We start from the raw sequence: 16,950 nt of genomic DNA, 5'->3' as shown, positions 1-16,950 counted from the left end.
ACGCATACTTGCCTACCTGACCCTTTCCATGAGGGAGAAAATGCTCTGTTCCTGGACTTCCCTGGTAATGTACGATTGCCATTACCTGAGGGGAGCTAGGTTTATTGATAAGGAAGGTGTTTCACTACAGGTGATGTAAATCGTACATTACCAGGGAAGTCAAGGAACAGAGCATTTTCTCCCTCATGGAGAGGGTCAGGTAGGCAACCCTGTATAGACGTAGCTGGGAAAGCTGCTTCTGATGGCAAATGAGCACTTCAGGAACATAAAAGGAGGGCGCCGATACAATATTATATCTTGGCCTCCCAACCCAAAAACGTTCTGACGCCCCTCAGTGTATGCGTAGCATTACATGCGATATATCACATACAATTATCCCATGTAAAAAAAAAAGCCAAATCGTATGTGAGCTCTCTAGGGAGGGGAGGGACTCAAGGGACATTTGGGGGCCTAGTAGTGTATGGACACAGCATTAAATTATAATGCTCACCCCTCACAGCAGGTTAGCAAGTTGTCTCCCCGCACGGAACTGCCACTGCTCTGTCAGGCAGTCAGTCAGGGGTAGATTTATTATTATTATTAATAATGATATTTATATAGCACTTTTCTCCCAATCGGATTCAAAGTGCTTATTAAGCTTGGTGAAGTGATAAAGTGTCTGGTTTTTTATATCACCGGACAATCAGCTCCTACCTGTTTTTCAAACCAAGCCTGTAACTTCACAGTTAGGTGCTGATGGATATGGGTAAAAACCGGACCAGGACAAAACCCCCGGACCACCGGACCAGACAACAAACTCTGCATTTTAGAGCTTGTATCGTCCGGTCCAGGGGGTGTCCTGTCCGGGGGTGTCCTGTCTGGGGGTTCTGCCTGTGACACCTGTTACCAGGTAGAGGAGGAGGGTAGAATAAAGCCTCCCTGTATGGTCCGGGCATGTAGCAAAAACCGGACAGTCCGGACCACACTGGGAGGCTGTAATCTCCCCTCTCCCATGTCCCTGGTGATAGCTATCACAGGGATCCCCCCCCCCCCCCCCCCCCCCCCCCCCCCCCCCGGACAAGACACCCCCCGGACCGGACCCTACAAGCTCCGGACTGCAGATTTTGATGTCCTGTCCGGCGGTCCGGAGTCTAGTCCGGTCCGCTTTTTACATAGTCCCGGTGCTGATTGGTCGGTGATAAAAGAAACAGACACTTTATCACTTCACCGAGCTTAATAAATCTTTAGTTCGGAAGCAGTTCAAGCAGCAGCAGCAGCAGCTTCACACGGGGAAGGAAGAGATGTGTATTCTCTACCTCCCGGGAGAGCTCCACAGGCAGCGGCAGTTTAGGTCTCACTCTGCAGGGAGTCGGACTGAGCCGTGTGGGTCTGTCGGTCTGGTTCCGTATTTCACCTAATTATTAAACAGTTTTAAACCACATAATATAAACTATATATAGTCCCGTGTATTAAATGTTATTAATACAGTAATTATAACTGTATTTAAAAGCCAATATGATACTTTAATAGAGATTGAAGAGGATTATTTAGCTAATAAGTGATTACATCTAAAATGAATAAGTAAAACAAAATCACGTGGGTTACGGTTGTCAAAAATGATTCCGGTCGCATGACTTCTACGTCATCAATAGTCTTTTACTTCTACAGTGAGGGACCGCAACCATCATACTGCAGTCACGGAATGGGTACATAGGGTCGCCCTGCACAGAAAGGCGATGGCTGGAGAGACTCTTGTGCCCGGTAACCCGCTCACCTCTCTCTCTCAGATGCACCCGGCCTGTAAGGCGTTTGTATGCGGCTCACTGAGTGGCACTTGCTCCACACTTCTTTTCCAGCCTCTGGATCTTGTGAAGACTCGGCTACAGACACAGCAACTCTCCGCCGCAGGGTATATGCAATCGATAACTTTCCTAGTGGAGAGGGAAAGTGCATTATTAGTGGCCGTTTTAGTTGAATAATATCAGAACATTGAAGTTTTTAGATTTAGAAATAGTTCACTAAAAAGTAACTTTGTAGATGTTAGGGTGAACTGTATTCCGCCTCTCTTTATGTCAACATTACATTATCACACCCTCTTCATATCTGTCAGCCAACTGCAGCTCATGGAGGCTTAAAACCGAAAATGAGGTAAATACCCCGTTATCAGGGTTTTGCCGCATTTCCATATGCAGTAAAGCCCTCCGTCAGGGCACTTTTGTGGAGGGAATCAACAGTTTTTGCAGTTCATTCCCTAAAGCAGGGGTTCTCAAACTCAATTCACGGTTTACAGGTCACCTGGCAGGTGCATTCATTACGCATTGACACACTTTAAAAGATCCACAGGTGGAGCTAATTATTTCACTTGTGATTCTGGCCCTTATTCTGGTTGGTGCGGTAATGTCCGCGTGCGTTTGTGCCGCCCATGTTTTGTGTCTGCGCATGTGCAGAGGCGTCTCTGCGCATGTGCGAACGGGACGCACGGCCAAATTCCGCATTAAATGTGTACACTACGAACAGGGGGTGGAAAGGGGTGTGAAGGGCTGTTAGGGCTCATTACCATATGTTTACACCCCGCGTTTCATGGGCGTTCCCATGCAAACGCTGGGTGTGCGTATGGTAATGTGGCCGTGACGCACGTGTAGGGGGCGGACATATGACATTCCAGGATGTCAGCTGCCCGCCTAGATCCCTGCTTTTGCACGGAGAAATGCCCGTGTGGTCTGAGGTTGCGGGAGCTGGCGGACCACTCGGTCCTGCATTCGATGTTCTGCGACCATGGGGGAGGTTCCAAGAGATGGAGGAGGTGTATCCGTGAGAAATTCACTCGTGCTCCGTGCGGTCAGCGGATTACCGCATTCGGACGAAGTGAGCGATCCGTACGAAAGGCGGGGTTTAGGACGCACGGTCCTGGCCGCATATTCGGATCCGGCCGCACCGACCAGAATAAGGCCCTCTGTGAGGAGACCTGCAAAACATGCACTGTGTGGGGTCCTGAGGACCGAGTTTGAGAACCTGTGCCCTAAAGAAACCTATGGACTTACCCGCAGCGATGTGTGAGTGATCTGTCCTTTGCGGTAGCCAGCGGAGAGGAGCAGTGTTTGTTAGAACATCCCGCCCCGTCTCCCTAGAGAGGCTGCTGCCGCTGAGTATAGCAGTCTCGGTCAGCAAGGGTATTAATCACACTAAAGGTGCGTACACAAGTGGCAATATGATCACTGGCAATATATTGCTCAGTGTTCCGTTTTCATCTGCGACCAGAGATGGTCGCTGATGAAAATAACACACTGCTGGGAGAAAGGGCAGAGGAAGTCGCTGGTCGGAGGTGCATGCTCCTCCGACCAGCGACCATTAGGGGGATGAAAATGGGAGCGCACTCCAATCGCTGGCAATATGGTCGCTCAGAGACCATATTGCCAGCGATAAGTGCACCGTGTATACACAGCTTAATTGTGTTCTCCATTGGGTCTGTGCCTAGCTGATTGGTGCACAGCGCCACCCTGTGTAGACTGGCACTGCTAAGCAGCACATTAAAAGTAAATATTTAATTTCTCTTTGCATAAAGGGAGTAGGGATGGCCATCGTTGCCATTGCCATAGCAACTGGCCATCCATAGTGCTAAACTATTCAATGGATGACCATCGATATTTTTACCTATCGATGGTCATCCATTGTGTTTGACCGATTGGCATGTGGGCCAATCAAAACACGGGGGTGGGGTGCTATGCTTTGTACCCCGGCACTTAAAAAAAAAAAAAAGGCAAAACATTGTTTTGCTGTGCCATCGATGGAGGGAAACCATCTGGTTCTCCCCATCGATGGCAAAAGTATTTGACATTGGCAATAAACCATCGATGATTTCAAATCATCGATGGCCATCCCTAAAAGGGAGCATGGCAAAACTTGTGATTAGGCTACACACCCATGCTTTACCAGGACCCCACCATCAGTGGTGGTGGGAGGGGGTACTAATTACTTAGGCCCAAGTCTGATGGAGATGCCCTGTGGGGCCCCAACTACATAGCAGCAGCTCTTCTCAACCCAGCTGCTATGTGCTAGGGTGTAGTGTGGTCAGGAAAGTGCTTAAAGTGCTAGTTTTCTGTATTTTATTTTAAGATGCATGGCCATGCCCCCAGAAAATTACCTGGTCCCAGCCAGGGTCTCTACTGCCCTGCCCACCAATCTCTCTAAACCCTAATCTGGAGCCAGGGGCAGCATAGCATATAATATGGCACAGGGGGCAGTTTTTTCTGTGAATCAAAGTAACAATACTTTGCTTTCATGCAGGAGAAATGTTGGCATGATACATATTTTCATCAACGTAATTCGTAATGAGAATTTTCTGGGACTATGGAAAGGGGTCTCTGCGGTAAGTAACTAAAATGTGGTTGTTCTTTTGTGTGACTTATTTTTTTAATATGCAGCTAGCTGTTTCCATTATCCAGTCTTGTGTTGTTAATACTGTGTTCCTAATTGGAAAATGCAACAGAATATGCTGCATATTTTTGGGATTTAAATAAGATTTTCTTAGTAAATGTTTTTATCTTTTTGTAATTTTTTTTTTTTGAAACTATGTTTATTAAAGATTTTTTCATATTAAACAAATTTTGAACACAACGGATACAATATTTGTGTTTCGATATAACATACAATGGGGCAGATGTATTAAGCCTTAACAAGAGATAAATGCAAGTTTGATAAGGAAAGATAAACATCCAGCTAATCACCTGCCAACTGCCATGTTACAGGCAGCATTTGAAAAAAGTCAGTAAGGAGCTGATTCGCTGGACGTTTATCTCTCCTTATCACACTTGAATTTATCTCTTGTTAAGTCTTAATACATCTGCCCCAATAATTTCCATCTCATCCAATATTACGCACAACATAATCTGTTTGGGTATAGCCCAGTTATAAATGGAAGGACTTAATTAAATATTGGGTAGTGACAAGTATTTCCAGTAAAAGGAAAACAGTCCCAAAACATTATCCCATATTCAATAAAAGATATAACATTAAACACTTGCCCCGCAATGAGGTGTACATAAAGAGACAAGGGATAGAGGATGGATGGGAGGTGGGAGGGACATAGGAAAGGTAGGAACTTCTAAAGAGTTTAGTCAGTCTATTCAAACAGTAAATCTATATTTCAGTCAGGGAGTGTGAAGTATGAGATTAGGATTCATCAGCTATGCGACGGAGTAAAGCCCAGGATGTAGAGTCAAATAGCGTCATCATTTTCTGTTGTTGGTCCGCATCCAGTGAATCTATTAGTGGGCCCCATTTTTTGTAAAAGCGTAGAACATTGGACCAGGGCTCGACAAACCCTGGGCTCCAGGTTGCCATGGCTACCAGATTTTGCTGTCTGACGACTAGATTCTGCGGGAGGTGGGGCCTGCCGCCTGCCATCTATTGAGGTGATAGGAAGCTGCCTGCGACAGTGTGTCCCTGCTCCTGCCTAGGCCAGATGCATGACATAGCCGCGGATAGCAGTGTCACAGTCATACCTCCTCTCTGCAGTGATCAGCTCCGCCTCCAGCAGGAAGCCGTGGATGTCCTCACAGCTCCTTCTACTCTTCTGCTAATTGTAAGTTTTACGGCCATCCTCTCAGGGCACCGTCCGCAACAACCCCCCTTCCCCCAAAACCAACCTGCCCCGCATACCTCCGTCCTCACATACCCGTCAAAGCTCCTGCGCTTAGTGCAGTAACCGGCTATTTGAATCCTGTTCCCCCCTGAGCGCCGCGGGTGTCAGTGCAGGAGCTGGTGTCAGTAACAGTCACTGCTCCAGCTCCTGAGTGGTGTGCTGTGGCCGCCTACTTGAAACCTGCTCCCCCACTGCCCGCATAGCTGAGCGCCACGGGTGTCGGCGCAGGAGCTGGTGTCCGTAAAAGTCACTGCTCCAGCTCCTGCGTGGTGTGATGTGTGTGGCGGCCTACTTGAAACCCACTCCCCCCCTGCCCGCAAAGCTGATCAGAGTCCTGCGGGTGTTGGCGCAGGAGCTAATGTCTTAACAGTCACTTCTCCAGCTCCTGCGGTGGCCAGCTATTAGAATCCCACTCCGGGCCCTGCCTACTACCTAGTGATCCTGATTCCCGGTAAGCTTATTTTGCAGGGCACTACGCCCTGCCCATTTTGTAACTTTCTGTAGTATATTCTGAATTTGAAAGTGGCGCCGCCCGCAAATCAGAGCTCTGCTGCCAGCAGCCGGGGTCAGATATTGGCTGACAAGCTGGCTTCATATTTCTAATGGCTGCCGGGGTCATTGGTGGGAGAAGCGCAATTTCTGCTTCTCTATCCGGCAGAATAGGGCAGTGCGGTTAGCATTACATCTCTGTGTCACTGCTGGGTGCATTATACACTGTGGGGGAAATTTACTAAAGGAAATTTTGTAAAAAAAAAAAAAAAAGGTGTATTTGTATCCAGAAATACACTTATTTTTGACATTTACTATCCCGAAAATACGGCTATTCGTATTGATGTGCTATCAATATGAATACGAATTGCCGTATTTTCGGGATAGTAAATGTCAAAAATAAGTGTATTTCTGGATACAAATACACCTATTTTTTACAAATTTCCTTTAGTAAATATTTGACTGCTGGGGGGATTACATGTGTCACTGCTGGGGGATTACATGTGTCACTGCTGGGGGGATTACATGTGTGTCACTGCTGGGGGGATTACATGTGTGTCACTGCTGGGGGGATTACATGTGTGTCACTGCTGGGGGGATTACATGTGTGTCACTGCTGGGGGGATTACATGTGTGTCACTGCTTGGGGGATTACATGTGTGTCACTGCTGGGGGGATTACATGTGTGTCACTGCTGGGGGGATTACATGTGTGTCACTGCTGGGGGATTACATGGGTGTCACTGCTGGGGGATTACATGGGTGTCACTGCTGGGGGCATTATATGGGTGTCACTGCTGGGGGCATTATATGGGTGTCACTGCTGGGGGCATTATATGGGTGTCACTGCTGGGGGGATTATATGGGTGTCACTGCTGGGGGCATTATATGGGTGTCACTGCTGGGGGCATTATATGGGTGTGACTGCTGGGGGCATTACATGTGTGTCTGCTGGGTGCATTATATGGGTGTCACTGCTAGGGGGATTATTTGGGTGTCACTGCTAGGGGGATTATTTGGGTGTCACTGCTAGGGGGATTATTTGGGTGTCACTGCTAGGGGGATTATTTGGGTGTCACTGCTGGGGGGATTATATGGGAGTGACTGCTGGGGGGATTATATGGGAGTGACTGCTGGGGGCATAATATGGGAGTGACTGCTGGGGGCATAATATGGGCGTCAATGCTGGGTGCATTATTTGGGTGTCACTGCTGGGGGGGATTATTTGGGTGTCACTGCTGGGTGCATTATATGGGTGTCACTGCTGGGTGCATTATATGGGTGTCACTGCTGGGGGGATTATATGGGTGTCACTGCTGGGGGGGATTATATGGGTGTCACTGCTGAGGAAATTATGGCTATTGCACTATTCGGATAATTATATCTGTGTAACTATTGGCAGCATGGCACTACTGGGGCATTATTACTGTAGAATGTGTCCTGCCGTAAAAAAATCTTAGAGTGAACACTACTTGCCTGCATTGCTGAGCGGAGTTCAGCTCCGTCCTCATAAGGTGTAAGCACAGGAGCTGGTATAGTGACAATGGGTAGATTTTTTTTTTTTTTTATGTGATATTTTGAAAGGGACAATCGGGGTTCATTTACTAAGCATAGGTTGTTATGATGTTGTTTTCCAAACTGCCATTGTTCAAACCCTGATCCCACTGCAATTCTGAAAAGAGCTATACATAGTGTATTTCTGCAATAAAGTCAGTAACTGGATAATGTCAACTAAATTTTAGTTGATATCCAGTTACTGGCTTTAGTCTAGAAATGCAGTATATATTGCTCTTCTGTGCATAATAATTGCTTGTTTGACTGCAGTTAATGATCAGGAATTCTATTAGTTACTAAGGGGCAGATTTATTAAGCTTGGAGAAGAGATAAACTGGAGATAAAGCGGAGAAAAGGTAAAAGGAGATAAAGCACCAGCCAATCAGCTGTGTTTGAAAAAGACAGTTGGGAGTTGATTGGCTGGTGCTTTATCTCCTTTTACCTTTTCTCCGCTTTATCTCCAGTTTAAAGGCCCCCATACATTAGGCCAACTTGTCCTAGGGACAAGTCGGACCCAATTTACCTGCGAGCCGCCCGGCAGCTCCCCGGGAGGCTCACATACAATTTGGCACTTGATGTGCCATTTTTTACATGGGATAAATCGCATGCGATTTATCCCATGTTAAAAAAAACCCGGGGAGCTGCAGGGCGGTGAGGAGTAGTGGGGGCGGGCAGCGGCAGTAGTGGGGGCGGGCAGCGGGGGCGGGCAGCGGCGGCTGCGGTGGTGGGGGCGGCCAGCGGTGGTGGTGGGGGCGGCCAGCGGTGGTGGGGGCGGGCGGCCAGCGGTGGTGGGGGCGGGCGGCAGATGCGGTGAGCGCTGCTGACCTGGCCGGGCAGTGTACTTACTTACATAGTAGCAGCGGGGACGGGCAGCGCAGTGGCGGCTATTATATTTTGAAAATACTTGTCAAATGACCGGCTGCTCTCTGATTGGCCGGAGAGCTCTCAGCCAATCAGAGAGCGGCCGGTCATTTGACAAGTATTTTCAAAATATAATAGCCGCCACTGCGCTGCCCGTCCCCGCTGCTGCTATGTAAGTAAGTACACTGCCCGGCCAGGTCAGCAGCGCTCACCGCACCCGCCGCCCGCCCCCACCACCGCTGGCCGCTGCCCGCACGCACCACCGCCCGGCCAGGTCAGTCAGCCGGTGCTCAGGGACCCGCTGCCCGCCCGGTGTCTGCATGCATATGCCTGTCAGGTGGCAGGCATATGCATACAGGGAGGTCGGACGTGATCGTATGTACAGACCGTCCGACCTCCCTGATCCGGTCCGATTCGCACGGGACCGCGCATCGGATCGGATCAGACATCACGCACATACGATTTTGGGCCGATTTCATCCGATTATCGGCACCAAGTGCCGAAATCGGATGCAATCGGACCAAAATCGCATAGTGTATGGGGGCCTTAACTCTTCTCCAAGCTTAATAAATCTGCCTCTAAATCTCTGAAGCATATCGGTGTTGGGTGGCCAGCCGTTTTTAAATCCACCTGTGCATGTATCCCTATACATTTGGTGTGGCAGTCAAATAATTATTGTGCAGAAAAGAGTGATACTTGTGCTATAGCAGGACAGGCCACCTGTAGCTCTTCAGATGTTGTGAAACTACAAATCCCAGCATGCCTTGCCACAGTTTTAACACTCCCTTATAGCAAAACTGTGGCAAGGCATTATGGTATTTGTAGTTTAACAACATCTGGAGAGCCACAGGTTGGCCAGGCCTCTGCTATAGGGTGTGAAGGTTAGCATTACAGCCTCACAGCACTGAGGTCTTGGGTTCCATTCCCACCATGGCTCTAACTGTGCGGAGTTTGTATATTCTCCTCATACTTGTGTGGGTTTCCTCTGGATGCTACCACAAATACAAAAATATACTGGTAGGTTATTTGGGATGCAGTCAAAATCCTGACAGGGTCATAATACCGACAAAATCGGAACAACAAAAGGACAAAATCCCGACATTTAAATACCGACAAGGTCAAAATACCGATATATAGAATGTACAGGTGAAACAGTCAACATGACTTTGGGTCGACATGGGTTTTTTCACTGTTTTTTGACCCATGTGCCGAGCGCAGCAATGCACCATGCCCGAAGCATTGCGAGTGGCTGCGGTTCACTTCCAACTGTGTCCATGTCGACATACGAGTCAAAAAAACAGTGAAAAAACCCATGTCAACCTGTCGACCCAAAGTCATGTTGACTGTTTCACCTGTAAATTCTATATGTCGGTATTTTGACCTTGTCGGGATTTTGTCCTTGTCGGTATTATGACCCATTCGGGATTTTCACCCTGACGGGATTTCATACCGAATCCGGTTATTTGACTCCTCACAAAATTAACCCGAATGAATGTGTGTGCATGTACATGTGGTAGGGAATATAGATTGTAAGCTCCACTGGGTCAGGGACTGATGTGAATGTTCAAATATTCTCTCTGTCATTGGAATGGTCGGCACCACAGACAGGACTGCATACCCCCTAAGCCCTCTGAAGCTTGTTGGAATACAACCAACTGTATAGCAGCATCATCCCAAGGACACCATCTACAGAACCTGGGCGGCACAGAAATACCAAAGGCCTAAAGCGATTGCTCAGTGGAACGCTGCATAGCACACTTACAGACCCATACTTTTCTGTATAGGTCAGTTATAATTTTTCTGCTTTTTTCAAATAGTTTTCACTTCATCTTCAGCTCAACTATAAAATGAAGCATACACATGGAAAAAAAAACTCTGGTATTCCTGAAAATCCAAAACAGTTACGACGGACACATTTTTTGGTACTTGTGTAGTTTCACGGCGCCACTAGATTGCATGCGATTTGCATCCCATATCGCATGCGATTTGCATCCCATATCGCATGCGATTTACTATCCATTTCATTACCCCACTATCCAAGTGGGCATAGAGATGATTTTATATAGCGTGGCGAGCCACCGAGCCCGAAGCGTGGCGAGCCCCGCGAGGGGACACGGAATGTATTTGATGGAATTGCATGCAATATCGTCAGTTGCTTTGAAACAACATCCGTGTCACCTCGCTGCGCTCGCCACGCTTCGGTGGCTCGCTGCGCTATATAATATCAACTCTATGCCCACTTGGATAGTGGGGTAATGAAATGGATAGTAAATCGCATGCGATATCGGATGCAAATCGCATGCGATCTAGTGGCACCGTGAAACTACACAAGTACCCATTTTTTTTTACTAAGCCTTCTGAAGTAAATTCAGTCTCTACTGAGAGAGAAGACCCATATGTACAGAGATAGAAGAAAGACCCATATGTTCCATTAGCTGCGATGAACAGATTGAGGCGTCGACATCAACAAGTTTTGAAAATAGCTCAAGCACAACTTCTGCTACAACCTCTACTCCTGTAGTTCTGGTTCAACCCTTGAGGAGAAGGAAATTCAAAACCGAATGGTGCAAGGAACTTCCATGGCTGATCTATGATCAGACTACCGGTATTGCAAAATGTGATATGTGCCTCATTTCCTGAAATGGCAGATGGAAATTCAAAGATAGTACAAGGTTATTCAGGGCCATTCAAGATGGACAGCTTTCGAAAGCATCAAAAATCATACCAGCATCAAAAGTGTGTAAAAGCTCGAGATGCGCAACTTGCTCCAGAAGCTACTCCTTGGGCTGCATGCATAAAGAAAATTGATGAACAGATGTTGAAGCAATTAAAAAATCTTTTTAATGTGGCCTACTACATAGCAAAAAATAACAAGCCCTTTTCTGATTTTGAGGGTTTACTGAAGTTGACAAGAAAATTGGGGGTTGAAACAACAAATGAATATGGCAATGACAAAAGATGTAAAGAATTTATGTCCTCCATTGCAAATATTATCAAGGATCGTTTGATTTCTGATCTAAAAGAAGCTAAATATGTTACTATACTACTTGATGGATCAACTGATAATGATGTTGAAGAGTTAATCCTGTATGTGAGATCCATCAAGAACAAAGCTGTATGTGAAACCTTTTTGTCGAGGGGGGCGTGGCCTGAAGTGACCGGGAGCGGACGTGTTTGCTGGCTCTCCCACCCAACATCCTGATAAATCTCCTTTTTTAGCGGTGATCCTTCTTTTGACGGGGGCACCAAAGCTGAAAGAACATCTCCTACACCTGCTGTGGCTACCCAGCTGAATCTCCCTGGTCTCCAGCTCCGTCTGCAGCCCGATACTGACGGCGTGCGCTGACAGCGGTTGAGGGACGCTGGTCTATGCAAGTGTGTCCTCCTGTCTGCTCACTGTGCTGCGGGACTACCCTATACTCTGCCAGCGACATTTGCCGATTTGTACCAGACTCCCCTGAGAGCTCCCCTGTCGTTTGGCTGTGACGCCCTGTATACAAGGTGAGCCCGCGGCCATTTTGAGGCCTCCTGCAGCAGCTTTCTCTATTTCAAGTGACTGACATACTGAGCGCGCCATGGATGTTTCCCATGTCCTCCAATCTATTTGGGCATCATTCCAGAGGCTCCTCAATCAGCTTGAGGTGCTACACTTAAATGCTTGTTCCCCTGGGTCTAACCCTGATGGGAGTGGTGGAGGGGCTACTGATGATATATCTCCTGCCTGTACTTCTGTTCATTATACACGTTGTGAAGATTTACAGATGAAGGTTCCCTCTGCTTCTTATAATGCTGCTACAGGAGAAGACAAAAAGGGCAACTTTTCCATTAATTGCGGTATTCCAGTGGTTCCTATAAATCCTACGTCTATGCTCACCCCTGCGAAGTATGGAGCTGAGTTTATTATATTTACCTGCGGTGACTCTCCACTCCACTTTAAGCATGCAACTATGTGTGATGTCCTGCTTTTTTACATGACTGTACCAGAGTTGCAGGCTCACTACAATTCTAAAGCTAAATCCTACCGGAAGGCTGCAATGTTTCTACCGATATCACCTTTAATCCTGATGACCCTATCAAAACCTCCTCCATTCAATCCTGCTACACGTGGAGATGCCTGCTCTGGGGAGTACGGGGATGGGACTCAAACTCTGGTTATCTCATATAGCCATGTTTACGGATGGCCAGACTGATGCTTTACTAATATTATACTATAGCCAACCATTGAGAGAATTTCTCTCCAAATGCTTTTGTTAAGTCTCTTTTTCTTTTATGTATATGTCATTGTACAGTGTCCTATCAATCCTGTTTTAAGTGAATATCACTTTAATTGTTTGCTTATGTGTATGATGCAACCTGCTTATACGAGTGACTCCAATACATACCGGTGTTCTATCCTATACATCGCTGGTGGGAGAGCCAGTTCATCCCGATCTGGAGCCATTAGTATATTGTCCCCATTTTTGGGCAATTGGGGGGGGGGGGGGTTTAGATAGTTAGTGGGCTAGTGTTGTGATAGGGGGGGGATAAGACGTTAAGGGATCCAAGTATGCCTGTGTTGGGGTAGGTTATACAGGGTGGGGGGTTAAGGGAAGGTTTGTTTTGTGAGGGCATTTTATTTTATTTTAAGCTAGACATGCTACTATTAATATCCTATACTTATATCACATCCTGCTTGGTATGTGTTTATACTGTTCATCATTTGTCATGAGCGACTGTATATATTTTGCTATGTTAAGCCGATCACCATACACTCCTATTCTTCTATAATTGTCAGCTGCCCGAATGGCGCCTTCGGGCAATTCCGTTTTCAGAACCACCATAGGAACTCTGTTCAATACTGTCTACATGCTACAAATACCTGCTTGTACTTTAAACTTATGCCAAATATACATTGTTGTGTCTGCCCACTTGGGCGCAGTATATGTCTGTTTGATTTATTGAAAAAAGCAATAAAAAATTATTGAATTTAAAAAAAAAAGAAACCTTTTTGTCAAAGTGCTACATCAGAAGGCTACGTAAAAACAATGGAGAAGGAACTAGAGAAACTTGGGCTTCTAAAATCACGGTTCTATGATCAACTTCTAATTGGTATTGGAACGGACAGTGCAGCAAACATGATCGGTACAGAAAACGGGCTGGTACAGAAAATTAAGCAAAAAGTGAAACATGTTATTGGTGTCCATTGTATTGCACATAGATTAAACTTGAGTGTTCTATCTTCCGTCAAAAATGTGAAGTACATGCAGGACCTTGACATGGTCTTGAAGACGCTGTATAAATTCTATCAGCAGTCTCCTAAAAGAATGCGAGAAATAAAAACTGTTGCTGAAAACCTGGAACTCAAGATTAGAAAGTTTAAATACTTGCATAATGTACGATGGGTTGCAAGCAAGGTGGGTGCCCTCTCAGCCCTTGTTACAGATTGGAAGTGTGTTGTCACGCCTGAGGATGGAGACTGACCCTGGGAAGTCTCAAGCGTAGAGGCAGGCGTATTAAAACCTGGGAGCCTTAAAAGGTTTTAGACTCCACTCACTCATGAAGGAAGGCCCGACGTCGTGACCAGGACAACAAGGTGAAATGGTAATGAAAATTCTTTATTGAAGAAAACACAAGACAGTGGTACTGGTAACGGAATTGCAGGTGCAGGTAACTGATAACTGAATTAAGACCACTGGAGCACAGGTGACGGAAGCACGGAGTAGAACCACTGTAGCACATAGTAGGAGCACAGGTGCCGGAAGCACAGAGTAGGAGCACAGGTGCCGGAAGCACAGAGTAGGAGCACAGGTGCCGGAAGCACAGAGTAGGAGCACAGGTGCCGGAAGCACAGAGTAGGAGCACAGGTGCCGGAAGCACAGAGTAGGAGCACAGGTGCCGGAAGCACAGAGTAGGAGCACAGGTGCCGGAAGCACAGAGTAGGAGCACAGGTGCCGGAAGCACAGAGTAGGAGCACAGGTGCCGGAAGCACAGAGTAGGAGCACAGGTGCCGGAAGCACAGAGTAGGAGCACAGGTGCCGGAAGCACAGAGTAGGAGCACAGGTGCCGGAAGCACAGAGTAGGAGCACAGGTGCCGGAAGCACAGAGTAGGAGCACAGGTGCCGGAAGCACGGAGTAGGACCACTGGAGCACAGGTGCCGGAAGCACGGATTAGGACCACTGGACCACTGGTGCCGGAAGCACGGAGTAGGACCACTGGACCACTGGTGCCGGAAGCACGGAGTAGGACCACTGGAGCACAGGTGCCGGAAGCACAGAGTAGGAGCACAGGTGCCGGAAGCACGGAGTAGGACCACTGGAGCACAGGTGCCGGAAGCACGGAGTAGGACCACTGGAGCACAGGTGCCGGAAGCACGGAGTAGGACCACTGGAGCACAGGTGCCGGAAGCACGGAGTAGGACCACTGGAGCACAGGTGCCGGAAGCACGGATTAGGACCACTGGACCACTGGTGCCGGAAGCACGGAGTAGGACCACTGGAGCACAGGTGCCGGAAGCACGGAGTAGGACCACAGGTGTCTAGAAACATGGAGTAGGATCACAGGAGCAAACACTGAGGCACACAGATGTAGGTGAACACTGGTGCAGGAACTTGGAAGCACACAGGTGCAGGTGACAGGTAAGAGAACAGGATGCAGTGGGGAACAATAGGAATGGTAGCTGACGGGAACAGCTGGCTTGGAGACTGCCTGGAAGCAGCAGGAGACAGTGTCAGAGCACTGTAGGGAGTCAGGCTGTGCTGGAGCTGGTATTAGCACTGGAACATCTAACCAAAGGGTTGACAATGGAAGCTCTGAGAACTTGCAGGAGTCCTCACAGCACTTTTATACCTGCATGTGGGAGGAGAATAGGCTGGCCAATGCCTAGGAGGGAAACTGAAGTGGATTGGCTGGGAAAGTCTGTTTGCTTGCTGCATGGCTGAGGCCTATAACGAGAGCAGCTGTAGTGAGCTGAGGCATTAGGCAAGATTGCAGGTTTTGCTTCACAGCTGCAGCATCAGGTAATCACTGGAGAGACTGAGAGGAATAGGTGCTGTGATCTGCACACAAACCATACTGAGAATATCCAGACTTAGAGCACAGTGACCGTCTGGAGAGACACTTAAAGGGTAAAAATAGTGTTTGTTTTACCTGGATCGTGACATGTGTCACCCTTCATCTGGAAAGAGTTGCAGCAGAACATAATGATACCGCTTCATCAGTTGCCAAAGGATTGTTAAAAAACACTCAGATTACAAATTTGTGCACATGCTGCACTTTATGCTAGACTACCTGGTTTCAAAGAGAAGAGCTTTTTCTGAGCACAGTAGAGATGCATGTTAAAAACACAATCTCATCTCTTTTATCACTTAAATCTTCCAATGGAAGTTACGAAGAAAAGTTTCTGAATGCTACTACTTTAACTGGGAAGTATCAAGATGTGCAGCTTACGGTGTAAGTAATGCAGCAGCATATTCTGTCCAATTAAACAAGGAAAGTTTAATTGAAAATGCATTAAAATACTTAGAAGAGAGATTTCTCACCATGCAAGAAATTGAGAAATGCACTACAATTTTCGATTCATTCTCTTGGCCAACTGAAAGCAGCTTGGAAAGTTATGGTGCCCTTGAAATAAAAAAAATAGCACCTCATTTTAAAGAATTGCTGTCAGAAGATAAAGCTTTTTGTGAAACAAATCTACTCAATGGGCGGTATTCAATGAGCCTGATTCGCCATGTTTTTATGGCGAATTTGTGCTGTTTGGTGAATTTCTGACTAAAACGGTGAATCACCCTATTCAATGACCAGATGGCGAATACATTTGAAGGTTTTTTTCGCCATGATTCACCGAGTAGCAATCGCTATCTTTTTATGGAGAAGTGGAATGTGAACTTTTAAAATAAAGAGTTTTGTTTTTTACATTTGGTGTCAAAAAATCAGGAATTTTATTCTGAGGAGGGGCATGCTATTTTTATTCATGTGCTGTAAGCACATGAATATATATTTAATTTGAAAAAAAAAAAAATATATATATATATATATATATATATATATATATATATATATATTTTTTTTTTTTTTACACAGCAGCCAGCAGGGGGCGCCGGAGCCGAGCCGCTCATTAGATATTCATATATTCACTGCACCCGATCGTTACATATGCACGATCGGGTGTAGTGAATACACCCGGTCCCCTGCTGGCACCCCCGGGGGGCAGCCTGTGCTGCCTGGCACCCGGGGAGCCCACCTCCCCCCCACATACGCTCTGGGGCAGGCAGAGAGACTTCCATCTCCCTGCCTGCCACCGTCCTCAGGCTCCCTGCGGCGTTCGACGCAGGAGCTCATATTCGCCGGTCAGGGGCAGCGAGCCCCTGACTCGTTGAATACCGGAGCAGGCGAGGCTCCGGAGCGTGGCGAATGTGCAGCGAATCCTAAACAGGATTCGCTGCACC

The 16,950-nt window shown here is 47.1% G+C and overlaps 1 protein-coding gene across 3 annotated transcripts in view; it reads left to right on the top strand.

The window, feature by feature from the left end:
• The first annotated feature begins 1,601 nt into the window (after window positions 1-1,601).
• Window positions 1,602-16,950, top strand: part of SLC25A38 (solute carrier family 25 member 38) — a 56,219-nt gene continuing 40,870 nt past the window's right edge. The window contains exons 1-2 of one of the 3 annotated variants that reach the window (XR_014454391.1): window positions 1,602-1,888; window positions 4,264-4,345. Coding sequence is in view for 2 of the 3 variants with exons in the window: in XM_083156676.1 (XP_083012802.1) it covers window positions 1,716-1,888; window positions 4,264-4,345 (255 nt within the window). In the remaining variant the exon portion in view is untranslated. The remainder of the gene's footprint in view (window positions 1,889-4,263; window positions 4,346-16,950) is intronic. The other 2 variants (XM_083156676.1, XM_083156675.1) reach the window with 2 other exon arrangements.

The sequence above is a fragment of the Crinia signifera genome, chromosome 8 (genome assembly GCF_055691185.1).
Source record: "Crinia signifera chromosome 8, ASM5569118v1, whole genome shotgun sequence".
NCBI lineage: Eukaryota > Metazoa > Chordata > Amphibia > Anura > Myobatrachidae > Crinia > Crinia signifera.
Note: the sequence above shows the minus strand (reverse complement) of the source record. Positions and strands in the feature narration are given on the sequence as shown.